This window comes from Syngnathus floridae, chromosome 8 (assembly GCF_059516105.1).
Source record: "Syngnathus floridae isolate MCC-2025c chromosome 8, RoL_Sflo_1.0, whole genome shotgun sequence".
Classification (NCBI taxonomy): domain Eukaryota; kingdom Metazoa; phylum Chordata; class Actinopteri; order Syngnathiformes; family Syngnathidae; genus Syngnathus; species Syngnathus floridae.
Window position 1 is genome coordinate 4,300,314 of NC_142420.1, and position 26,733 is coordinate 4,327,046.

The 26,733-nt window shown below is 39.6% G+C and overlaps 3 protein-coding genes across 10 annotated transcripts in view; 1 reads left to right on the forward strand and 2 right to left on the reverse strand.

The window, feature by feature from the left end:
* nalcn (sodium leak channel, non-selective) overlaps window positions 1-5,816 on the reverse strand; it is a 47,049-nt gene extending 41,233 nt beyond the window's left edge. For 2 of the 5 annotated variants that reach the window (XM_088382585.1, XM_088382582.1), the window contains exons 1-3: window positions 5,572-5,816; window positions 3,585-4,845; window positions 1,973-2,126 (exon numbers count right to left, since the gene is read on the reverse strand). The gene's annotated coding sequence lies outside the window, so the exon portion shown is untranslated. Of the gene's footprint in view, window positions 1-646; window positions 856-1,972; window positions 2,127-3,584; window positions 4,846-5,571 lie in introns of those variants that run through there. The other 3 variants (XM_088382586.1, XM_088382581.1, XM_088382584.1) reach the window with 2 other exon arrangements.
* itgbl1 (integrin, beta-like 1) lies at window positions 2,202-23,998 on the forward strand. Its single transcript, XM_088382588.1, has 11 exons — window positions 2,202-2,549; window positions 4,675-4,877; window positions 12,435-12,581; window positions 13,379-13,501; window positions 13,671-13,811; window positions 16,465-16,605; window positions 16,766-16,912; window positions 21,320-21,436; window positions 22,616-22,762; window positions 22,875-22,988; window positions 23,476-23,998. The coding sequence occupies exons 1-11, from the start codon at window positions 2,458-2,460 to the stop codon at window positions 23,562-23,564; spliced, it is 1,461 nt and encodes a 486-aa protein (XP_088238714.1). The 5' UTR covers window positions 2,202-2,457; the 3' UTR covers window positions 23,565-23,998.
* fgf14 (fibroblast growth factor 14) overlaps window positions 23,771-26,733 on the reverse strand; it is a 59,627-nt gene continuing 56,664 nt past the window's right edge. For all 4 annotated transcript variants that reach the window (XM_088382591.1, XM_088382595.1, XM_088382590.1 and 1 more), the window contains exon 6: window positions 23,771-26,664. In XM_088382591.1, the coding sequence (XP_088238717.1) occupies window positions 26,486-26,664 (179 nt within the window). In that variant the 3' untranslated portion in view covers window positions 23,771-26,485. The remainder of the gene's footprint in view (window positions 26,665-26,733) is intronic.

Genomic DNA, 26,733 nt, shown 5'->3' on the forward strand with positions numbered 1-26,733 from the left:
GATGTTGCCAAATAGTAAAATTGAGTGATGACTTCAACTCATATCACCGCCACACAGTCAATCAAACAAACTTGCATATTGTGATTTTGCACTTTTAATTCTAGTTAATTTAAATCAACTATTGCCACCCTCCCCACCACTTACAAGGACACAAACATGCACAAGAGAAATAAAAAAATGAGAATAAGATTCAAGAAAATTCAAGGGTCCTTGGATAACCACTAAATATAAAATAACACGTATAAAACAGCTGTCAAACGCTGCACACATTCATGCAAGGATTCCAAACAGGAAACGCACGTCCATACTGAGATGAATGACACCATGACAGCCAAGGTTACTATGGAAACGCGTTAGTAGTAAAGCACCAGATCGCATTAAAAACAAGCCGAGCACACCACAAATATCACATCAGAGACCAAGGAGTGTAAAACAAACCATTCATAACATCTCCCAACCATGTCAGATTCTATTATAGCAAATACACGCGGAAAAAAATAAATCAAGGCCTGGTACGAAGGATGCGACATCTCCACTTCCTGTATAGAACAAGCTAGCAGGTGGCAATTTCTCCAAATACAAACACAATGGTGAACATCACGAGAATAATTCCGCGTCATATTTGCACGGACAATAAATGACTTACAGCAGCGTGTTTTTGCCCTCATCGACCGCGGAGCATCATGTCCGTGACATCAGCTGTTTTCATCCGGTGAGTCTGTCAATGTATACGTGGAGCTCGCGTAAGAGATGTGCGCATGCGCAGACTACAACCGCATCAGCAGCATCTGCAAGAGATGCGCTCCCAAGTCTCCATGGTAATACACGACCAGGACCCTCAAAGTTTAGTCTTGATACGGCTTTTAGTGCAATATTTTATCATGATTATTAATGAGCAGTTTTTGTGCGTATACAAATTAGGAGAAAAATGACGTTTTGGTCGTTTTTTTTTCCATAGTCGAATAAATATTTGGACATAACATTTAGTGGAGATTTATTCTACCCTGAACCTATTTTGAATAATAGGGTAAGGCAACAGAGGCGGTGCTACAGGGTGGCCAAGGGTCAAGAACCCTCCCGTCACTCTTTTGTCCCCAACCATTCCTATACCTAGAGAAAAACGCAATGTTATTTTTCTGCCATTTTCACACTCCGGCCACAGTTTTTTTTCTGTCTTTTTAAATTTGTATGTGAATAATAAATTTACATTTACGCAGTTGAACAGTGGAACAAAGATGTTCAAAATGTACCGTTTAAACATAAATAAACCCCAAAACAAACATTAATAAAAAAATTAAATTAATATAATCATAAATAAGCTGTCCTGGCACTTTTTAAGTAACAAATAGCATACAGACATTTGACACAGATTATAGATTAGATACATTACATTATATATGTTTTTGGCCAAGTTTAAGCAAGAACAAATAAAGCCTACTGAGTCAGGAAATCATAGCAATAACCTTTTCAAAGCACAAGTAGCACATGTGAAAGCAATAGCACCCAAAGGGCTGCTAAAGAATCCCAGGAATCCCAATGATTTGACACTCATACAACAGCTGGAGCTTGAATTGGAAAAGCTACTCTGGACTTAGACATACTATGTAATGCTCAAAGGCATGATATTTGGGAGGCTGTGAATGTGATTCAGGGTCAAGCAATCTGGATGTCACCAGCCTCTGTATATTTCATTGACGACAAAAGATGAAGGCACAAATGATAAGGAAATCATGTCAGTTCTTTGTCAGGGTTGTTTTTAGCAATACTACATCAAGTTGCGGCAGTTTTATACAGCAACGATCGAGTCAGGTTTGGTGCTGCCACAAAATCTAATTGCAAGTGACAGTTAGGACCGCTAAGAAGACCACCTGTACCGCCCTACCCACTTTTGAGGACTTGCATGTTGGATCAACTGAGACAAGAGCAGGAAAAAAAAAAAAAAGTCATCAAATCACAACCAGTAACGGCTCACCAGTTGTCTGAAGCTGAGCCATGATTGGGTGAATTTTGCTTGTCCAAAATTTCGGGCATTTGGCTCAGTCATGTCACAACGTTACATATTTCCTTCTGTCTTCCATGTAAAAACAAATTCTAATGGCAGGTCCCGAGCCCATGAAAAGGATCATCTGGAAAAACGAAAGAGGAGGGGGAAAAAGTGAAACCAAAAAAATAATAACAGTCTGCTTTTCATTACATTCTTAAACTGTTGGGAGAACGTTTCAGTTTGGCAGTTTTCCCCCGTAGAACTCTGGGCCAGAACTGCTGCGCCTGAGAGTCACAACTAATGAAAGGCACTTGTAAGAGAAGAAATCAGGCCAGCCTGCTGCTTTTTCTCTCCACCATTCGTTTTCTCTCCCCTCTTTTTTTCTTCTTCTTCTTCCTGCAACTGTCAGCAAAGGGAGAGTGGGAAAATTCCTTCAAGCTACTTTAACTTCAGGTTAACTGTGGGATCTAAACATGCACACTGAAGTTTGGGTGCAGCCTGCGCTAGTGCCGCTGATTCTAATTCTGCTCTCTAGCGTGGAGGACACATTGTTACAGTCTGTGAGGTGAGTTTCTGCATAACTTCATACTCCACATGTAAAAATATGTTTTTCGTGTTTATTTTGGGGTGAGTTGAGGGTGCTGCGGGAAAGGAGGTGCCGAATATGCTGACATAGATAATGCAACATGCAGTGCAGAAAAGTTGGCGATTCTGCTTGCACTTTAACTTTTTGGTGTGTTGTCAACTCTGGAGTCTGACTTTTGAATGTGTCTTTGTCTAAGTTTTTTTTTTTTTTTTAATTCAAGCTGAAGACAGCCCTTCAAAAACATCTCAGATCATTTGAGATGCATACTAAATTTATATGAATATATACTGTCAAGTTGGATTATCATGAATTAGTTTAAATGGTTAATTGTAATAACAAAAAAATAATTCAATGAAATCATTATACTTGTTGAATAGTATTTTGTTTCATTTTATTACAATTATTTGAGTAAAAAAATTCAGAATACTTACATAGTAATCATATCTATAGCTTAGGTTAACATCTATATTTATTTATACAATCACTTTGCATCCACAAGCAAACTTAACCATGTGCATGCTACCACCATTCATAAACGCAATTTTCATAATATTTAACATAACTGTTTGTAATATTAATTAAATAAACACTGATGGACACTTCATTAAGCAATCGTGCAATTTCATCAGAATGAATGAACTTTCCAGTACAGTATAATTCTGTGATTGGCTTTGGTGATTCTTTTGATTGGCAGAGAAAGAATCACAGGAATAAATGTTCGAACTGTGCATAACAATATAGTGTCTCAAACTGTCTTTTTCTAATCCAGTACTGTACATTTGATTACAGTTCATTCGATCTCTTAGAAGTGTTTGTTTTCAAACATTGACGTAGGATAATTCATTCATTCACTCATTTGAACCACTTATACTCACGAGGGTTGCAGGATTGCTGGAGCCAATCACATCAGTCTTTGGGCAGTAGGCAAGGTGCACCCAATTGCAGGGCACATATAACAACCAATCATGCTCACAATCACACCTAGGGACAATTCGGAGTGGTCAATGGGCCTACCTTGCATGTTTTTGGAATGTGGGAGGAAATCAGAGCACCCCAGGAAACCCATGCAGGCATGGGGAGAACACACAAACTCCACACAGGAAGGCCAGAGCTGGGATTGAACCCTGCACCTCTGAACTGTGAGGCATACGTGCTAATCAGTGCACCACCGCAATGTTGTGGCAACTTCCCTGCTGAATGAAAATTTTGTTACAATTTGCATCATCATTGTTTTGTCCATTACTATTGCATTAATTGGTAAACCCCCACACATTACCCACGAGAAGCAGCCACAGCTTTCAATTGGTTTCTCCATTTCTTTTTCCAAAGAACTATAACAATATAAGAGCTGCAGTGGGTGTGAGTCATTCATTAATGAAGGTCTTGCACTGCTAAAACAAAAGTGATGTTGGTGTAGTCTTGGCAACTAAAGGAGAACAAAGAATTTTAATTACAATCTTGGATGCATGTGACATCCAAAAGTGAGCAACCTGAAAAGAAAATCGTATTAATTCATCAGTTAAGGAATAGTATGCCCAGAATCTTAATTCGGCATCTTAACGAAACAATTCGGAGAACTGTATTCTTTTAATGTAGCTGCAACCTTTTCTGTCATACTATACGAAGTTCTGCAAAGCCATGCTTGTGTGAGTTTGATGTGGAAGACCTGAATTACGCAGCTGGTGTAGGACAGATGACTTCAATCATACTCTTGTTGACATTCACGCAAATGGCATGGAATAGATTCCATTACCTCAACCCCTGTTCATTGGCAGCAGAGTGTCGGACATTTGTGTAGCTGATGTGAGATAAATGACCCCAACCCTGGGTTACTATTAGTATAGTGGTTCAGATACTTGTGTATCTGGTGTGCGTTCAATTCTCATAACCTCAATTCCTGGTAATGCAGTTGTCCACATGATTTTTTTCTAGATCTTATGTGCAGACCTTCATCTTTGGTTGTTGGTAGCCTTCACATAACCGACTTGTGCAAATCGTGTTCAATAGAAAATGCATAGTTTTTTTTTTTTTTTTTTGGTAGTGCAGCTGACTTACTTTTGTCTTTTGGAAGATAACCCTTGCTCTTCTCTGTTTCTTTTATTAGCCAGGTGGCCGGCGTGTGTCGACTCTCCTCTGAGTCTTCCCTGCGTCGCTGCCGGACACCCGATGGCAACATCTGCAGCGGGAGGGGCAAGTGCGACTGCGGTGTGTGCGTGTGCCAGGCGTCAGATCCAGAGAAATTCTATGGGCCTCGCTGCGAGTGCCATGACTGGGTCTGTGCCACACACAATGAAAAAAATTGTAATGGTGCGTACACAAAGCGGATGTCATGACATATGCAGCACAAGCACTCAAGGTGTCAAAAGATATCCCAAAATAATTTCTGCATTTCTGATACAACATAAGCGGCTTTTCCGTTACCTCAGGGATGAGCAATATTTTTGGGTTTGTTTTTGAGGGGAAAAAAATGATTCACCTTGACATTAACAGGCCATGTTGTTTCTGGTTGTGGCTCAGTTAAAATAAAAAAAATAAAAAATCAGAAAAGTATATCTGGTGGCTCAAAATTTTGAAGGTTGCAGTTTTTCTTTTGCAGTTTGTTGATCGCTTTGTACTTTTTAGGATTCTGTGGAAGGTGGAACAGCTCTGTCATGAGTCATGTTGCAAAATTAGAAAATAGGTTGCTCTAACAAATGTGAAAAATGATGTTTGTTTGTGTTGTTTTCACTTAGCTGGCTACTTATTGAATTGTAGCTATAGCCACAACGGGTTAGAAATAGGTGAGACAGACTACCATTCTCACTCTGAAAGAATAGAACGGAACCAAATCATTCATTTTCCAAGCTGCTTATCCTCACTAGGGTCGTGGGCGTGCTGGAGCTTATTCTAGCAGTCTAGGCGAAAGGAAGACTAAACCCTCAACTGGTCATGAGCCAATCACAGAGCAGAAATAGACAACCATACACACTTATGGACGATTTAGAGTTTTAAATGTACCTACCATGAATAATTTGGGAATATGGGAAGAAACTGAAGTACAAGGAGAATTTAAAGGCTGCACAGGAAGGCCGGGGGCCAGACTCGGACCCACAATCTCCACACTGTTGGGTCAATGTCTGAACCAGTCTTCCACTGGGCCGCAAGGAAGGATACAAACATCTCAACGAGTAATGTGAAAACATAAATTCATTCTATAAGAGTCAAGTGTGACCACATAATTGTCATGGGCTGCTCACATTGCAATCATTACTAATTGTAACGTGATGTAAACATTGCACAATTGTGCTTTTGTGACATCATACGTTCCGGGTGTCAAACTCAAGGCCCGGGGGCCAAACACGGCCCGCCACATAATTTTATGTCAGTACTAAAATTGCACATTGTCTTCACTTTTATAAAAAATGGAGATATTGCTAGCATTTTTTTACCATTCATCTTTTTAAAATATTTGAACATTTTTTTACTTGTCCCAGATTTGAAAACTAGTTAATTGTTGTGTAGTCTATACTGTATATAATATGAAGCATTCGTAAATTTATTTGGCATGAGTGGGTGTCTGTCTTTGTGTTCTGCAACTGACTAGGAGCCCAAGTCAGCTGGGTGAGGCTCCAACTGTGCACGACCCTGAACAGAATAAGTGGTATCGAAAATTGATGCATGCACGATTGCACAGATGGTGCAAACTTACCTTTTACTAAGATTTCTGAAAGAATAAATTATTGAGCTTGCATTGTATTTAGTTGTATAAGGCCTGTATGTTTATTATACTACAGGTAGTTACCTACATCCAGATGTCAGGGTTGAATAGTCAAAAAGGTGCAGTTACGTAGGGGAGCAGGTCAACAGTAATAGAGATATGAATAGGCGGTGGTTGCACGTGATGACTTTGGGAGTGATTTATTTGGCCAGACAACACGGCTGCCGCGAGAAGCTCATTACGGTTCAGCAGTCTGGAACAATGAGGCCCGACTTTTCGGCCCCCGATAATGGGCTTTCACTCACCGCTGCACTGCTTGGCATCTGAGGAGGGATGGTGTTTCACACCTTGACGCACAGTAACGCACCAAAACACACTGACATGTAAAGGATCGGGAAATAGCGCACCCACAGTACCATGTACAAGTGGAATAGAAATATTATCAAAGCTGAACAGAGCAGAGCCAAGCTCTTTGCTTGTTGTCTAAAACTGGTTGCCTATTTCTCACCTTATCTCTGTTGCCCTTCAGTTTGGCAAGTGGCTCTTTAACGTTGAAGATTTTCAATTTGCCGATATTGCAAACTCTTCAAGATTAGTTATTTTCTTGAGGATGTCGAGAGGATTGTACCTTCAAAGGCAGGGCTTTTGTTCCTTTTATAGCTTTCAGTTGCAACTCCATAATGTCCTGCCTCTTTTGGTTTCAGTGCTTGAGGGTGTTTTTTTTTGTTGTTGTTCTGTAAAAGCGGAGGTGGAGGAGGTATTATAAGGATGTATACTGTATGGCATTCATTCACATGCAGAAATATCCATGTTCCATTTAACGAAGATGAGGGAATACTAGGGAAGATGAGAGAAATAAATAAATACTAGGGTCTCTGGCATTTTATTCACAACAAAGAAAAAAATATGTTTTATAGAACGAAATGCATTATTATTATTATTATTATTATTATTATCATTATTATTATTTATGCACGTGTGTGTATTTTGTTTCTTTTTTTTTTTTTAATGGGAGCTTACCTTTTGGAAATGTTCCTTTTCACCAATGCTGTCAGGACATGAAGTTTGTAGGTGTTTTCATTTGATCTGAGGGGAAAAGAAATATGGTAAACATAGTGTGAAAGACAGAAAAGTCTGAGTGCAGACAATATCAGTGAGTACACGTAGGATTTTAAAGCTGTGCTAGGGTGTGTTCCCTAATTTAGTGTGATACATTCCAATACAGTATTACATAATTTACTGATTGCATGAAAACGGCCTGTTGCCCCAAACATCCACTGTGCTTTGTACAGCACTTGTTAATTAAAATGAAAATTTAAAGTGTACCTCATTTCAGCAAATGTCAGGATTAACATTGAGCAGAGCAACATTATGGTACCCTTGACCAACATCTGCTCACCAAATGTGCGGAAATGTCCTATCATATTCTATCCATGTTTTTTTCTATTCCCTCTCTTAATGTTCATCTCTTTATGATTTGAGCAGATTTTTTGCAAGTCACGGAATTTCCATAATGTCCTGCCATACGGAAATTGTTTACAAATCCATCACAATAACAAGAGAAGAAATCAGAGCAACTGGGGATTATTTCACATCTTTTTTGAATAACTTGTGGTGTTCAGGCTCAACGTGGCACTGGCTTTAAAAAAAAAAATCTCTCCCTCCCTCCTCACTGAATAGCCACGTGAAGTCTGTTCCACTCTCTCCAACTTTGACTCACCATGCTGAGGAGTGTATTTTCCTCTGCTGTGTTTATATGAACAGAAAAATGGTTCTTCCATGGCCTATATGCCCCAAGAGTCAAAGGTTTCATAAAAATAGTTTAGGTATTTTAGCATCATTGTTGCTAACTCAATGCAATCAAAACATAACCCTGGCCTCACACTTGGTTGAGCTACAGTAGAACTTTAAAGGCTGAGCCCAACTGCTCTCCGATCCAAAACTATCCTTATTGTTGCAACCTCTGTACTTTTTCTGGCTGGAGCCTCGGGGATTTCAGGCTTTACTGCCAAGAGCAAGCGAGCATCCCATCCAAGGGGCATTGTGTCAACAGCAGTACACATCAAATGCCTCCAAATGTAGTACAGCAATTACGTAACTGCAATTGGGTTTTGGAAGTACGATGCCAGATGGAATAATTTGCCATCATCACTCATCTTTCTCAAAGTGTGGTCCATAGACTAAGTCACTTGCAGTTTCAACTCCGGGAACTTTACATGAGAGTGAGTTTAGGCCCTGAGAACTATTGGGTAATTTATCAGGGCCAAAATATCCTGCAAAGGAGGTAGGGGGTAAGTACAAAGAGGTCTAGGAACTTTTAGGGTGGGATTAGCAGCACCGAACATATCGAGCTGCATTTCCTTTTAGCAGTTTACAAATCCTGCAGTTAAAATGTTCTAGTCAGATACACACTGCTGACTCCCCTGCTTAGGTCCTTGGACTTCTGAAAAACTTAGCCCCCAGCAGATCCTCCAATAGTTTTTAGTCCGAGGGTAAAGTTCCAGCTCTCTTGTATTGCCTGGAAGTAAAAGATTCCATAAAAGGTTCCTGGACTTACCGTGTTTTCCGGACTATAAGGCGCACCTAAAAACCAAAAATTTTCTCAAAAGCCGACAGTGCACCTTATAGTGCGCCTTATAATCCGGTGCGCCTTATAGTCCAGAAAACACGGTAAGTGTAAAAAACTAAATATGGATCAAACCTTACTTTCAACCAGTACCACTACCATGTCCTCTGTGTACTGTTATAGTAGTTGTCAGGCTTATTGTTTTCCATTATTTGGAGCTGGAACATTAGTTGTTCTTTTACTTCAAATACATATTTTACATTCATATGTTTTTACTTGAGACACTGTAAGCGAGCCATTCGCTGTGCAGTGAGTCACCTAATGAGTCCAATGTGGGCTGTTGGGAGGAAAAACGCCAGTCAATTCTTGACAGTCCACGGTACGCCACTAACACTTTCTGCGGCTGAGACAAGTGGCAGAACATCCTGTATGTTTTGAAACATAATAAGCCAAAAGGAGAGTGTTTCTTTTTCAGGATGGCACTTACAAATATGAGTGTTTGAGTGTTGATTTTTTTCTTTGTGGTCTGTCAACATGAGATGACTTCCTCTCACCCTCGAACACCCACAAGGAGAGCGATAATTAGTCACGGAAAAGTGCAATTGAGCAAATTAAGTGGATATGTAATATCCACAGTACTGTATTATGCAAAATGATTAGACCGCCACTAATTTTTTCACAGCAGTTATTTGGACGTAGGAGGACAATACTTTTTAGAAAGTTAGTTGTAGAGCACAGGAGTCAAACTCAAGGCCCGGGGGCCAGATACGGCCCGCCACAGTATTTTATGTGGCCCGCGAAGACAAATTGTACATCAAATTCGTGTGTCATTACTTTTTTTTTTAAATAGTTTACCAGTTTTTACTCGTCTGTTATATCAATATCAATATCAAGTCGAGTTTCAAGAATATCTGCTCTGACAAAGTGGCCATGTGTTTAGTATGCAAGGGTGGTACAGGGCTACGCGGCTCCTCCTTTTATAAATATTTCACCTGTGTTTAATAATAGATGAATTTGAAAGATAATTTAGAAATTAAAATAAATGAATAAGGAATTCCATTTGATTAATATCAGTCAATTAATACCAATCCAGTATAATTGACTATGTAGTTATTTACAATAAGTCATTTTAACCGCATAAGGGAAATCCAATAATCTGTTGAATGTAACAAACTATTGCACGCATTACATCAGTATTATTCAATGTTCTGAGTTCAGAGTGAATTACGAGGAAGGGTCAAGTGTGAACAAGACACGAACGTTTCCACAAACAAACTTTCAAGCAGATAAAGTGGTTGTCACCCTCCCGTTTATCACAGACAATTATACAACACTGCCGACATAAAACAGATGGACAAACATAAATAAATAGATTCATTCAAAACATGAATACATTCAGTTCTGATCTGAGAAATGTATTAAAGCAGGTGATAAGACTTTAAAAGCATGTTTTTGCATATATGCATGTATTTTGTGTATATAGAGAAAAACATTTATCATACATATGATTAAGAAGTGTCTGGTCGTATGGGCCCCCCCCAGTCACACTTATTGTGGCCCCTTCCATCATTTAAGCTACCCATTCCTGCGATAGATAGATAGATCTACTTTCATTTGTCAAATTCTCAAAGGTGTACGCAGCGATAATGAGGATGGATGGAGGACAAGTCTGCTAATGATTGATGGACAGCCCTTGAGAAGGACACTGCATTTACATGATGAATGAATCGGGAGGATGATTGAGTGTGACGAACAGGGGCCCTCTTGTCGCCAATTGTAAATAGAGCATTATTTCGATTCTGCCATTTTGAGTGGTGGCCGCATGAGCTATGTTGCAGCGGCCTTGCCAGAATCAGCACTTACAATTCAAATGTCAATGATCATTTCAAATTTAGCATCTTCATATTGTAGTATTGAAAGGGGAGCCGAGTCAAATGATTTTTTTTTTTGGTCAGAATAATGTTCTTTCCAAATTAGTCAAAATATGGTATTTTGATCAAAATCATCTTTGATGACCTTGGGTTGTTTTCTAGGTTTTATTTTCTTTAAGGCACATAATTGGGAGAAACTAGAGGTTTGATAATGACTCAAGTGGAAACATCAAGATTTGTGTTTTTTAATTAACAAACCACTGTCTAGTTTTTGGAAAATGACAGCTGGATGTTTGGAAGAGATGTTTGGAACCACAGCTTGCATTCTTGGGCAGATTTATGATTTGATTGGTACTCCAGCACTGCAGAGATAAATTTCGTACTAGACTATCATTTGCAGTCTTGGTTGAAAGATTATGACTCAAATGGCAAAGAAAATGTCTACAGTGATGCGTTTTAGTGTTATGTATGCATGTCTGCCAATTTATTGGTCCTGACAAATGTTGTAAAATAGGAATTGATGGATGGACTATTTGCATACTGGGGTGGGGAAACAGTCCCTTGGTGATTTGACAATCGAAAAACGATAATGAGTTTCGCCAATCAATCATTTTTTGTACTGCTTGTCCACCTTAGGGTCATACTGTAGCGGTGAAAGAGCCAGCTACTAAGAATTAAATTAGAAACCAAAAGCAAAATGCTTCAGTCATGATGGCTAATAGAGAAAATGAATTCTTAGAAAAGCTTAAAACTATTGTACCTTTTATTCTTGTACTTTGTCTATTAGATAGTTGTCAGGCTCTTTTCTGCTTCATGCCGAATGATGTTCGGAGTAGAAACACGACTGCACAATTTGCATTCTTGGACAAGAAGAACCATTCCCTCGTGATTCGACTGCCAAAAATAAAAAATGATTTTGGCTAGCAAAAATAAAACGATGCAATGACTTTGAGTTGTTTTGTAGGCTATTTCTTGGTTCATGGAAAACGACACAGGATATGAGATACAGACTGTTTGCATTCTGGGGTGGGCGGAATGGTTCCATCATGATTTGAGAGAATAAATTCCTTTTGAAAGAAAATGAAAATAATTGTGTTGAACCAAATTTGTTTGTTTTTCCATTTGATAGTTATCAGGCTTTTTTCTTTTTCATGGAGAATGACATTAGAAATGACTGCACCATTTGCATTCCGAGGAAGTCAGGAGCAGTTCAATGGTGACTGGAATGGCAAGAGACATTTGTTTCTCTAACAAAAGTGAAATGTGTTTGTGTAATATAGGTAGGATACTTTCTTTGTTTATAGAGAACAATATATGAAACAAGGAATAAAACACTGGATGCCACCATTTGCATTCTGGCCTGGTGAGGAAGCTTTTGTTGTGACAAGTCTAGTTCTCGAGTTCACTGAAACTGACGTAAAACGTTAGGAATTTGCACATTGGACCTAACCATTTTTGTAGCGGAGTGGTCGAAACTATTGTGGTGAACGTTTTCGCCACTCCAGTACATTAACTAACAGCAATTGGCAAAATAATAACTCAATATGGTCCTCTCTTGTCAGAGTTAATAACATTTACATGCTATTAATGTGTTACTTAAGGAGGCACCTCGACCTCCTCCTGCAAACCCACAACAACACCCCTCCTTATATCCTGGGCTTTGCGGTTCATTTTTAACCACAGCATTTTGGCATAATAAACAGCATGCAGTGTGTGCCATTTCCCTTCAGATCACGGATATTGCGACTGCGGGAAGTGCGAGTGTGACGAGGGCTGGTTTGGGGAGGCCTGCCAATTCCAAGAGGAGTGTAAGCTTTCTGCAAAGAAGAGCAAGGAGCAGTGCAGAAACCCTCAAGGGGTGGTATGCTCCAACAGAGGTACAGTGTTGCATTTAGTGATAAATTATTCATTATTCAAATTAATATTAAGAATGAGGTGGCAGAGTTAAAGCATCAATTGATGCCTGTGTTTATCTTAAAGTGACTCACCAAACAAAAAAATATTTGTAATTGCAGTCACAATGGGATATTGATTATTCATTATTTATTATCAAATGGTTCAAATGTCTTGGTAACAATTTAGTAAGACTTAATATGAAAGTTAAAGCAATACATATTAGATAATTGACACTATTTGGGGATAATTGAAAAAGCTCAGAATGGAAGTAAAGAAATTCAATGGAAATATTTGATATCCTCTCGGCAGGACATGAGCTGTCTTAAGGAGAAGACATTCTTTTTGCCCATTTGCAGTACATGGATCTGCCTGTCATCTGCATAGCAATGGAAGGAAATCCGATGTCTTTGTAGGATGGAACCGAGGGACAGTAAATACAATAAAAACAGCAAGGGCCCCAAAATAGACCCCTGTGGAACACCATGCAACAGAGGGACAGAGCGGGACTCGAAACAACTTGGGCTAACACAAAAAGTTCTGCAAGGAAAATATGATCTCAACCACTTTAGAGTGCCACAAGGGATATTAACCTGGAGCTAGCAGAATATTGTGGTCCACCGTATTGGACACTACAGTTACATCCAACAAGACTAGGCACACAGTCTCCATAGTTTATGGTCACAATTGGGTGTTGGAAACATAATATGGTGTCTGTTTGAATTTTCTCCCTTACTCTTCTCGTGGCATTAACATTACTGAAACTTTTTTTTTTGTAAAGGGACTTGCAACTGCGGTAGCTGCATGTGTAAAAATGAAGACAACAAAAGCCTGGTGACGGGAACCTTCTGCGAGTGTGACGACAGCGAGTGTCTGGATGAGGAGACTGGTGAAGTGTGTGGAGGTATGTGCCAAAATTTCCACGTGGAGAAATATAATATTGTATTCTGACAGCAACGTTATTTAAAGATTTTTAAAAAATCATCTCATGTTTTGATGAATATTGCCAGAGTGTCAATATCCTCAATATGAGTGACCTCATCAGATTGTTGCATGATGCACTGTGCTTCCAGGCCACGGCCAGTGTTACTGTGGAAACTGTTACTGTGCTGCTGGTTGGCATGGAGACAAATGTGAATTCCAGTGTGACATCAGCCCATGGGAGAGCAAACGCAGATGCTCATCTCCAGACGGCAAAATCTGCAACAACCGAGGTCTGTTCTTGCGCTTTGAAGCCACAGGGCAACTCTAGTGATTGGGATTTCTTTTTCAATAATTTATTCAGCCTATAAAATGTTACTAGAATGTCACTGTACAGTATGTACGACAGAATAAAATTAAGGAAATAATGAATAATTAATGCTAACAGGCACCATATATACTCTAACAAATAGCAAAAAAATAAGTGTATATATATATATATATATATATATATATATATATACACATTTGTAAGTTAAGTAAGTAATAAGTTGAAAATTCTACCATTGCTCATGATCCTCTACATTTCCAACAGACCTTTTTTCTTTCTTTATACAATTAGTTATAGAGCACGACTGAACTGTGTTTTTAGACAGAGCCCCTTTGCAGATCTCCTATTTCTGCCTAATTTAACAAGCGACACAACACTGTCTGTGTTCACGGAGTGGAAGGCCTTCATGATGTAGCAGTAGAGACAGAGGGCAAAGGCCAGACAGAATTTACAAGCACTAAAAGCAACGAGCCGGTGACTGGAGGTTTTGGATTTTAGGTTCATGTTGAACAAAGTTTGAAACTTTCTATGGTTGCATAAAGCATTTTGTGTAAAATGGATGAAGAGGAAAGAGGAAATCAGACAGGCTGCTTGGATTGCAAAGCTCTAGAAAATGATTTGAATTTTTTTAGCGAAGTTGGGGAATTAAAGTATTAAAATTCATTCAGGGTCCCACACAACTATGAAACCTTTTAGTCTGACAAATGAAAAATTCAACAGTATACTTAACACCCCTATAACCCCCATCCTTTATTTTGTAAACAGCTAGTTTAGTCTTGTTTATTCCAACAATCTCCCAAAGAAATTTTTAAAATTCAAAGATTTTTGCAACAGCAAAAACAGTGGCGTGTAGAGTGATGTATCGGGGAGGATGAGGGTCAGGATAGTTATTTGGGACAGGTCAGTCAGAAGATTGGTGAGTCCTTGTGGGAGAGCTTGGGAAGGTGAGGTGTAAAAAGTAAGGATATATTGGGGGGGATTGGGGATAATGGGGTTTGTCAAAAAGGTCATCAGGGAAGCAAGATGATGTCAACCCGGACCATTTGGAGGTTACTTGGGGGAGGATAAGTGCGATTATTGTGGAAGGCGGGAGGGTCTCTCGGAAGAATATGGGCTCAATTTGGTGTGTGGGAAGTCATCTACAAGGATGGATGGACTTCAAACGCAATTACACTTCAGAAAAATATTTCTTCACATAGAGGCCTATGCTGGAATTGACTCCTGACCCCAATTTATTGCCATATATGTCATCCTTTTCAATAAATAAATGCCAAAGTCTAAATAGTGGCTTGATTTATTTCACTGTACTGGCAACATTACTCAGTGTCAAATGACTGATGTGTTTGTAGACTTCACCCGTAGAGAATACGTGGCATGTGTAGAACTAATGTTTACAGTGAAGAATAAAACAAAAAGATCTACTGAGCATTTCAACTTCACTTTAAACTAGTGTCTGTACGTGTGGGAAATTAAAGAATGATCTGATGTCCCTGACTTCCGTGCAGTTCTACAGGGTAGGAAAATATAAGGAATCACCTCATAATAAGTCGGATGTCCGGTTCTCTGTTGGTGAGAAAAATAAATAACATACACTGTTTGTAATTTACATATTCATTAAAAGGTATTTGTAGTAATAAGCAAATGTATTGTACATAGTCTATATTGCATCAACCGACGTAGATGTTTTTTTGTTGATAATTTCTCTTTAGATACTTCACAGTAACCTTCATCTCCCCTGTGTGAAAAGCTTGACTGACAGGAGACAGTAGAGTAGCACCTCCATCCCCCTCGCTAATAATACCCTAACTGGCATGCTGTCAAACTGCTCACAGCTCAATGGTGGCGCTTTGGGCTAAATGCAAGCATTAATACACAGCAACGTTCACAACTGTCTCTATAGGAGGACTGAGTGCATGATAGGGAAAAAAAAAATACAAATAGTCAAACTGCTGGAAATAGAGCTGTGGATGTTGCATGTCTCTATCCTGTGACATGAAGGTAGATGGCTTTCATTATGGTGGTGTGAAGGGAGTTGGGGTGGGGGGTTGAACCCTAACCAGAGGGCCAGATACATGCCTAAGGGCTCACCAGCTGGCACACTTCCCCCGGGCTTAGTCATGCTCTGACAAGCAGTCATACCACGGGATGCTGCTGAGCCAATGCTGTGATTGTACTACATACTGTCCAACTCATGACAACTTGCTGTATTAAAATATTTTAAAAAGTATTATATTTATTCCTGTCCCTTAGAGGACAGAACCAGACCAAACACATGCAGGTAGGAAAGAAGACTCACCAAAGGTCACCAAGAGGTCAGCAAAGAATGTAGCACCACTTGAGTTGGGGCAGTAAGGATGATATCTTGCTCAAGCGTTCAAAGACAGTCTCCAGGAATCAGAATCAGCTTTATTGACCAACTAGGGAGTAAAAGCAAAAAAAAACATTCAAGGAAAAGAAATAATTAAGTACAATGCAATTAATTTCCCATCACTGAGGACAAAATGAAGACTTTGCAAACCATCTCAGTTGATCCCCCCAGCAATTCTAATTACAAATGTAACCTCATCGGAACTGCAAATTAAATAAAGTTTTGTGCACGTGTGTATGTGTGTTAGGCACCTGTGTTTGTGGGGAGTGCAGCTGTTATGATGTGGATCCCTCTGGTGATTGGGGGGATATTCATGGCAACACCTGCGAGTGTGACGAGAGAAACTGCCATTCCACCTATGACCGATACACCGATGACTTCTGCTCAGGTAACATGATCCGTCATTGGGCTAATTAAAAAATGAATAAATAAATAATGGGAAAGTGACAAAAGTGAGCATCAGAAATGACAACTAGCTTCAATTTACTGGTAGCAGGTCATGGCAACTGTATCGGGGTGTTTGATGCAGCTCCCCTCCCTTCCTCCAGGTCACGGACAGTGTCACTGTGGCAGGTGTGACTGCAAGGATGGCTGGGCTGGAAAGAAGTGCGAGCATCCACTCTCCTGCTCCATGTCTCTGGAGAGCAGCCTGAAGAAGTGCAGGGGAACATCCAAACTGCCCTGCTTTGGACGAGGTACACCCGCTTCCTTCCACCCTTGCACGCCTGTTGCCATAGTAACCCCCTGCGCTCAGCACTCACCTCCCTCTGTAAAAGTGGGTCATTTCTAGTGCCTATTTTCAATAGCGCTAACCACAACAAAGAATATTAACTATTGCAACTCTGACAATGTCAATCAAAACAGGGCATTACAACCATCATTATTGATATTCTATTCTATTGGATGTCTTCAGAGTAGGATCACTGTACCTATGGACAAGCCTTAAAGGACCACATGAGTATCTTGATGGCTTTGATTTTTTTTAAGCAGCTCACCAGTGATGGGACATTGTTTTTTTAAATAATAATATTAATATAATGATAATATATTATGTAATATAAAGTATATATTTAGTAATATTTCAGAATTGAGGATTTGGTTCAGCAACTACAGGTGGGATTTATTTTTTCAAATGTGAATTACACATAGAAATAAATTACAATACAAAATCTGCATTGCAGAACCTTTTATAGGTCTAACTTAAAACCCAAAAAGTGAAAAAAAATGTTTTCATTAGCACCAAAAATACATCTGGGAACATGATAAGACAACTCTGATTAAAATGTGTTGTTGACTTATGCTTTTAGTTATATAATTCAAGCTTTTTGAACAAATTTGTTCTATCAGAAGTGTATACCACATTAACCCGGTACACGAGAGGAATCTGTTACTTTCCAAAAGGTTCATGACCCCTGCTTCAGAATGAACTGAACTAATAAAGTTGGGGCGTTTGCTATACCAACGGCAAAGTTACAGTGAACAGGTGGTGGGTTCATTTGTGTGATTTATGACGCTGTATGATTCATTAGCAGCCCTGCTGGACAGCAGAAGCCCGTTGTCTTGCATCCCCTAAAACCACTAAAGTCTGACTTACAATTGGATACGTGCTGGAAAGTCACGCTACCGCAGCAGATGTGCAGCTTGCATCTTCTCAGTGGACCTTTGTGGCCTGTTGATTGATGACAGTCGGTTAAGCAAGTGGCAGGACAAACGTGACAAGGAGACACTAACAAATTGATTTTTTTTTTTTTTAATCTAGCACATTTCAGCTACAAGCACGGAGATGTTAAATCATTTTTTTAGACAAGCTGAAGTCATAATATATAATAATCATACTTAATAGAGTCTAAATAATTTCCTAAATGAGGAAATGATTTCCAATTTGTTGTCATTGTGACCCTGGAAAATTACACTAATGGCTTGAAACAACTCCTCTGATGGTGCTATGTTGATTTTGGAACTTTAGTGGTCAAGAATATTTTAGTTGACACCCTTTTGGACACCGCTGTGCTAGACTGGCATTTGTGCAAATGGATTTTTGTACAAAAAATTAAAGTTGTATGCATTCAATTCTAGTAAAGATACCTTATCAAGAAAGCTTAAAAATCATGCTAATGGGTTGTGGCATGGAGAATAACATTACTTGTAATTGTTTTGCAACATGAAGAACAAAATTCCTGCAACCAACAACCTTGGGACCTCAATGGCAGGATGGTGGATCTGTGAAGATGTGCTAATCCAAACTAGGATTGTCACCCTTGGTGAACGTCAACAACATGCCACTGAAGCTTCCATTGCTTCCAGACATTGGTTTGATGTGTCCAGTCAACCCCTCCACTTGAACATAATGAAACAGAAGTGAGGAACATGTGACAGCAGACTTAATTAACTCCAACACCTCCAGCGGTGCCTTTAAATTATCTCCACAAGCTGCAATAAAATGGAGCTTTAAACTAGAACAATGAAGCCTCGTTAAAAATGTCATCACTGCTCACTCATTGGCTGCTGGCATCTGTTTAATAATTAATAACCTGTGTCCCTTACTTTTGAAGTCCATCAGTGTTCAAACTAAACCTGTTTAAATTATGAAGATTTAAAAGCAGGCCCTGGAGACTAGAATTAAGCAACTTGGAACTGACTTTGTTGCAAACACACTGGCTTCAGCTACAAAAGCTGCAAGAAATTCAGTGAAGGGAAGTCAGGCAGCAAAGAATAGGAGGCATGAATAGCGGGTGCAGATGGCAACTTGAGCGGAGAAAAACCCTGAAATGTAAACCAGCCGCTTGAAGGCTTTTTTATTCTTCTCCCTGAGACACATTCTTTCCAACATGTGGTATTTCCTCTGGGAACCACCTGCTTTTATCATTGAGATTCCTTTCCCAAATGATGGTAAAACGATGAACGGGTACAGTCTCGTATCTGGCATTTGACGTCCAGAGAAAGGTCAAAGTTAAAGAGGGTCACTGTAGTTTATTTTGTGAGGCGATGCTTAATAACTGGAAGGCAGACTCTGAGTGACATTTTCGATATGATTTCCCTTCCCGCTTCGCCTCGGAAAGACAGTATGTGTCATTCCGATGACTTGTCACTTGACTGGTCTCCAGTTGGTACGACCGTATTTTCCGGACTATAAGGCGCACCGGACTATATGGCGAACCTTCAATGAATGGCCCATTTTAAAACTTTATCCTTATATAAGGCGCACCGGACTATAAGGCGCACTATCGACTAGTACACTCACGTTGAAACAATGCTGATGATCACCGACTAACATCCTGGGTTGGTTTAAAATAATTCTGAAGGGTTGTATCATCAAAGCATATTTATAGGCTGGAAAAATCTGTAGCTTGACCATAGCACCAATGAGCCAGGCTCATATGCCCTGAAGGTGTCTTTTTGGTGGAAGGTTGGAGGACTTTTGGTTGGCTTCCATTGCGAGTATATCTAGACAGAGCCGTTTTTTCCTCCATCCGTAGAGGAGTGTCCTCTTTGTGGGAGCAAACTACATTTTAGTTTCCAAATAAAGAGAATGGAAAATGTTGCATGTCATCCATTGTTGATTATTAGGTGGCCTTCCTCTTTTCATTGGCACTGTGACGAAAAGGTCTTCAGAATCCGTAACATGCCGCACTTTTTCCTTCACTCAGTCTCTGCAAGGTGCACTATGCTGCCCAGTGACTCAGCCTGCTGCCACACTCTCAAAATTGCGAAATTTAATTTGCTACGCCCTCAAACACTTTCAATGGTGTGCATCTGCAGGGTTAGCCATGAAAACTCAGACAAATTTGTCTCCTGGCAAGCGTGTGCCTATGTGAGTTTTTCACAAAATGTGATAAGCGGAACCACTCCCACACACACAGACACACACAGACACACACACTGACGCACGTACACAGAGACTCTCTCTTTCCAGGTGTGAATGGTTCAACAGGCGGATATAATCGATAAGGCAAGGGTGTTATGACATCAGTGGTTACCAGGGTAACTGACTCTCTTGCACAGATGGTGCCATGCTCTATAGTTCTCTGTCTATGTGTGTTTGGACGTGTATGTACTTGCACAACTCAAAAATGTTTACCCAGTTCCATGGCGGAAACCTTTGAGCAGCAAATAAAGTTTCAGAAATATGAGTACATTTTATAATATGATCTTATGTACATTTCCATTTCACTTCTAAAAAGAGCTTGCGTGCTAAGTGCGGTGCTCCCATAAATATAAATACGTAGTGTGCTGTCTCCTATTGCACGCTCTATTGCTCCTTTATTGGGTACATTTGGTCAACTGCTAAACTACTGAATGTCAAGTCAACCAATCATGCAGCATTATTGTCTATAGCAGGGTGTCAAATTCATTTTTGTTGCGGGCCACTACATAGTTGTGGTTTCCCTAGAATTGGATAGAATTGGAAGTCCTCTCATATTATGACACACACACACACAACAGAATCCTGTAATAAAAAGTTTAACGATTTTCTAATTTATTTTGAAAGTAGCATTGTAACAAAAATGTGTTGCAATATCTCACTGTTGTTAAAAGTTATTGCTTTCAATATTTTTGATGACATTTCTAAGCCCAAAATGAATGACAAATGGCTGTATTTTTTTTCTTTATCAAAAATGAAGGTGGAGTTTTCTGTTATTTTCATGTTTTGCACTGGTTAAATTATTTGACGCGTCTGTGACAAATGTGCTAAATAATACAGTTTGCTTTCGTCATTGAATTTCAGATGATAAATATTTATAGCATGCAATTTCAAAACAAAAACGAAATCATCAAACTCATTGCATGTGAGGCGTTCTGTGTTGGTCATCTCAATTTCTCAAGTACACCACACACTATGAGCAGTAAATAAATAACATGCTAAATTTCTCCTCATCAGATGTATTTATCGTTTCCCCACCATTTCATTTCATTCCAAAGTCAACAACCACAACACAACTTGCCAAGCTTTTCATCCTTGCAAAACCTTTCTGTCATCTTTACTTATTCTTTGCAACTCTGCTACACAAGTGTTAAGTGCAAACACATGCTTTTGACACATGCTACCCACACTTAAGACACAAAAGATGCGAACACACCATTTTTGTCTGTTTTTTTTGTAGGTCAGTGTCAGTGTGGACAATGTACTTGTCACCCACCTGGGGACAGTCGAGTTCATGGCAAGAACTGCGAGTGCGATGACCGGCAGTGCGAGGACCTCTCTGGCGAGGTTTGCGGGGGTGAGTGCACATGCACACAAAATTACAAAGAGACTCTTATCAAGTGCAGAGAAACAGCAAGAATCGAAAGAGATTTGTCTGGACTCATAAGTGGTGCGGCTTTTTGGAACCCAAACACAACATTGTGGCGTGACCACATGACAATTTACTCCAGCAATTAATTGACACTGTTATGAATCACAAATAAAGTCACAAATAATTGTCTTTGTCCAGGGGAAAATAAAGGGAGGTGTCTTTGGATCTTTTTTTATGCAAGTCGGGAGCTATTTGAACGAAGAGGGTGCTTCCATCAATGACTCTTTTTCTGTGCCTTGACTGATTGAAGTAGCCATGCGTGGCCAGCAATTTCCGCTAAATGAAACTGCTAGCTGCTTTTAATTTCAGAAAAATCACACGGTGTGCACAGACACAGCATCAGCCTCTAAAATGTCAGCCTGACATAAAGGGGTGCCATGTACAGTTCAAGTTGGTGCAGCTGTAAAGATACTTTTTTTCATGTGCGTCTGCCACTTAAGTTGTTAAGTTAAGTTGTTAAGTTGCATTTAGAATCATTTTGCCTTTAGGAAATAATACAAATAGAAAAGGCCCTTCCCAGTATCAAGATTATCTATTATCCATCGGAACATGACTTACCGTGTTTTCCGGACTATAAGGCGCACCTTCAATGAATGGCCCATTTTAAAACGTTGTCCTTATATAAAGGCGCACTGGACTATAAGGTGCACCGTTAATGCATCATGTCAGATTTTTAATCCAAATCAAATCATTCTCCATTTTATCTTTTTTATTTCAACTTCAGACGCAACAAATTACTTTAATATCACAAAATAATGATCCATAGTCTTTTTGATTCGTGATTCATAGTCTTCATGCGGGCCACTTATGATTGATTTCATGACACAATGCTTTGGGCCAGTTTAAATTTAGGAATTTGGTCCATATATAAGGCGCACCGGACTATAAGGCGCACTGTTGGTTTTGAGAAAATTTTAGGTTTTTAGATGCGCCTTAAAGTCCGGAAAGTACGGTAAGTACAATTTTAACATTTTCTCCTGTCATCCAGGTCTAATGGGTTGCAGAAGTAACTGAGAACTGTAGCCAAATTGTGAATTCTATTTATTGCCTCATTCAGAGTGATGTCTCCTATAGACCAAAGGCCCTTTTAATTTCTGCCACCAGGTCATGGTTACTGCTCGTGCGGACGCTGTATCTGCGAGGAGGGTTGGTTTGGCAAGCAGTGCCGCTTCCCCAGGTCATGTGACCTAACTGACACACAAAGCAAGGAGCAGTGCGAGACGGCCGATGGAGTTCTGTGCAGTGGCAAAGGTAACTCATGAATGTTAAAACTAATTTGAATATTTTATATCATTTATTATAATTCTGCAATCGAAACAGAGTGTAAGTCATGTATCTATTAATATGGTCTTGTAAAATCCAGGTTCCTGTCACTGTGGCCAGTGTATCTGTTCTACCAAGGACTGGTGGGTGTCCGGAGAGTATTGCGAGTGTGACGACAGAGAGTGTGACAAACATGATGACCTTGTTTGCACAGGTACACCAGTTGAAACATCTAGGCTCCATCTTGACAAACTCATGGAAACGACCAAAATTCCCGTAAACGCAAAATGGCAGACTGTGTTATCACGCAATGGTTTTGGAGATTTTCTCAATGGTCATCTATGACAGACCCACAAAAAAGTCCAAAACAATACAAAGCCAATTTTCCTACATAAAACTGAACTGGTTTCAGGGGGTTTCAAAACATTTCAGGGAGCCCAACTGAAGCAATTTTTGGTGGTCACACCTCAAACCAAGCTGGAATTCTAATCAGGATGAACACACTTGCAGAATATGGTGAATTTTTAAATATTGAAAAACCCTGAAAATAGTGATTTGTTTGACCCAATAATGACAACTACAACAAACTACCCATAAAAGCCAGCCCAAGTGATTCTCCCAGAGAGTGTCAAAGTGTGAAAAGAGGTACCTTGTTAAAAAGTCCTTGTCATTCACAGCTTTTTCTTTCTATGTCATTGCAGGGAATGGACTGTGCAACTGCGGCACCTGCGAGTGCTGGGATGGCTGGACTGGGAACGCTTGCGAAATCTGGGTGGGGGCCGAGTACTGAGACCCCAAGGGCGACAATGGAGAACCAAACCTTAGAGAAGCAAAACATGGACTTGTTTTTATTTCTTGTATTGTACTGGCTACAAAGTATTATTTGTAAAATTGGATTTTGATATATAAACATCTATTTGTGTTTCTTTATGACATAAATACAAAATTGGACGCGAGTTGACAAATTAACACAAACGAACCAATGGAGGCAGAGAGTAGGCGTTGTTTGAGCGTTTTTATTTCTTTCGTTTTTTTTTTAAATAAAACATTAAATGCGTCGCATGAAACGACATCTTGCATGAAAAACAATGCAAAGAAGATCTTAAACATACATACATGGTTACAAATTTGGTTTATAACATGACATAACTCCAAATGGGCATACTTGCAATGGTATATAGTATTATATATTTGTTTTTAAAAAATAAATCATCTCAATAGTGACTCTTTCTTTAGCTTTCCCTAAAAGAACAAGACTCAGACTTCCAGGTGTGGATATTTCTCACTGACTTGGGAGAAATTGAAGGGACGTACATGCGCTATATGCACTAAAGTAATGGGACATGTGGCCATTGAACTTGAAGTGAAAATGGAAGTAAATATAAATTTGGTCCCCCTTTTGTATCTTCAACAGGTGTGAATCCTCATCCATTCAGGGGAGCATTTATGAGTTTAATGGGGCTTAGGTCAGGTTCCTAAGAGGCAGGGTGATTACATAATTATTTAAGCGGTGTTTTCTAACCCTTTTGTCCGTAAAGTGCCACACTTGAGAAAGGGGACCAATCAGATTTTTTTTTCCCTTTTTTTTTTTTTTAAATGAATATTAGGTCACACTGAAAGGAAAGACACTATGAGCATAAAGTTGTAAAATTTAGAGAGAAAAAAGTCATGTTCTCATTTTTTTCTTTTCAGTGTGTTCCTAATATTCCTTTATAATCGCAGTAACATATTTGCTACCTCTCCCAGGTCCAAAAATATACTGCACACTCTATTGCACATTACATAGTAAAATTACAGCACTCGCTCACATAAATATTTAATGTGTTGTATGCGTGTACATCGAACAAACTGTACAGTGTCGACAAACCCTTTGCATATATGTCTTTTTTTTTTTAATGTAGCGATACATACCAACAGTTGGTGATAGACATATCCTACGTTACATGCAGTTCGTCGACACCTCTCTCCACCATGCAAAAAAATGGGACAAAATGATCATAAACAAGAACGTGCAAGTACAGTACGCCGAACAAAATGAAGTTTGACATCACACACAACCCATATGAGAAATATGCAAGAACTGAAAGAGGCTAAGTGAATCCAAACACATTTTAACATGGGAGCCATTTACAAATTTGAAAATTGCCTTGGACTTGCCATTGAAGTTGAATTGAATGGAGCTGGACTTTGATTGTTTCAAAGTTGAATAGAAGTCCCGAACAATAACCAAGAAGAAGTCATTTATTTTCCAAGTCTAATAGAAGGCAACTGGACTGTCTTGTTGATGTGTTAGTGGAATTGAACTAGACTTGCTTTTGATTGTTTCAAAGTTGTACAGAATTCCAGAACAACCAAAGCGTCAATTTACTTTCAAAGTTTAATAGAAAGCAACTTGACTTTGTCAATGTTTCAATTGATCCAGGTTAACAATTGAGCAATTTATTTAGAAGAAGCAAAAGGGAACAGAAGGTGTTGTTGAACAGCCGATACTTTGTCTAGTTGAACGGGAGTCCAATTCAACAAGGAAAAAGGTCTAGTTGTCTTTAAAGTGTTGTAGGAGGCAACTAAAATTCTTCTAAAAGTCCAGTTACCTTCTCTTCAAATATGTGGATTGCCATGACCTGGATAACTGAGAATTTACACAGACAAATGCATTTACAATGCTTTCCAGCTCTCGCATCTATTCATACTAACAAATCAAAACTAATGTCCTCGGCCGGTCATATTCTATTAAGATAAATGTAAAAATGTGACATTTCTCAACCAAGAGAAGTAGTTGGAAAAGCCCAATCAAAGCGATGACAAATGTCAAAGATTGGTCATCATTTGCTAACAGTCATGACGAGAGTAACAATGTGAAAGTGCAGAATAGCTTGTGAGGGTGCCGTAGCCTGCAACATGCCCATGTCAAGTCCTACACTATGTATATCCCGACACCTCTGAAAGTACATGCACGTGACTAATTGAGGGTAGACAAACCTGCAAAAATGACATCAAGTTAAGACTTTTCAAAGGAGTAGGAGAGCAGGGCGGCGGTCACGCAAAGATCTCAGGAGGGTTCAGAAACCAAAAGCTATCACAGTGAAAGCGTTGATGAGTTAAGAGGACTTTTCCCAGAATCTTCCTCGTAGGTGTTTGGGGTGGGGTGGGGGAGCCTTTGGTCATTTCAGAGTGAGCAGGGTGAGTCTCTCTATGCTAACAATGCTACGTGTCCTGTAAATGGATGGGTGGGTGTCTGGGTGGGCGAGGCACCTTGGGCCCAGTGGGGACTGGGAAACGGTTTTTGTATGCCGGTAGAATCGAGTTTGAAAACAGGCACGTGATAGGCCAGAATGATCAGTACTGCATGCTGAGCTAGGACACGATTCCTCTTGAATAATAACCTACTTGTTTAAAAACATTTTGAGTAATACCCCCCCTCCCCTTCGCTCCATACTTTTATCTTATACAATGAAAATGGTACAATATATATTACGTTGTTGCAAGAGAGAGACAGAACACAAGATCAACCTTGCCCATGCTTTAATCGGTAGATGCAGCTGGTAAATGTTGTGGATGCTGCCGCTGAAGGGCTGCCTGCCTACGTCGTACAGTTTATCTCGGCAAAGAGTCTCGAGCCTAAGACCTTCAAGAAGCCATCAACAAAGGCCCACAAGGCCAAGAGATATTCCTACAGCCCGCGCTTGGTAATAAACTTCAAGAAAAATAGATTTACCAGAGAAGGCGGAGCGCTGAACTAAAGCTTGGTGGGACTTGTGTGATATGTAGACAGCATTCTCGTACGGCGCTTTCCCCACCCACATCCCTTTTTGCAAATGTGTTCATGGAGAGCCCCGTTGCACTGATTGTTGCAGTGGTGGCAACTAGCACTCCATCACTGACTGCAGGTGCTGGAAGGTAAATGAAAAAGCAATATTCGATTATTTTTGTATGCCTGTTGGTTGCGTGTGTTTCTGGGG

Bases quoted from the DNA above. Each gene is read 5' to 3' on its own strand.
- itgbl1 (XM_088382588.1), top strand. From the start codon at position 2,458: ATGCACACTGAAGTTTGGGTGCAGCCTGCGCTAGTGCCGCTGATTCTA. The intron at 2,550-4,674 runs GTGAGTTTCTGC...TTCTTTTATTAG, and splicing joins ACATTGTTACAGTCTGTGAG to CCAGGTGGCCGGCGTGTGTC. The intron at 16,606-16,765 runs GTAACATGATCC...CCCTTCCTCCAG, and splicing joins CACCGATGACTTCTGCTCAG to GTCACGGACAGTGTCACTGT.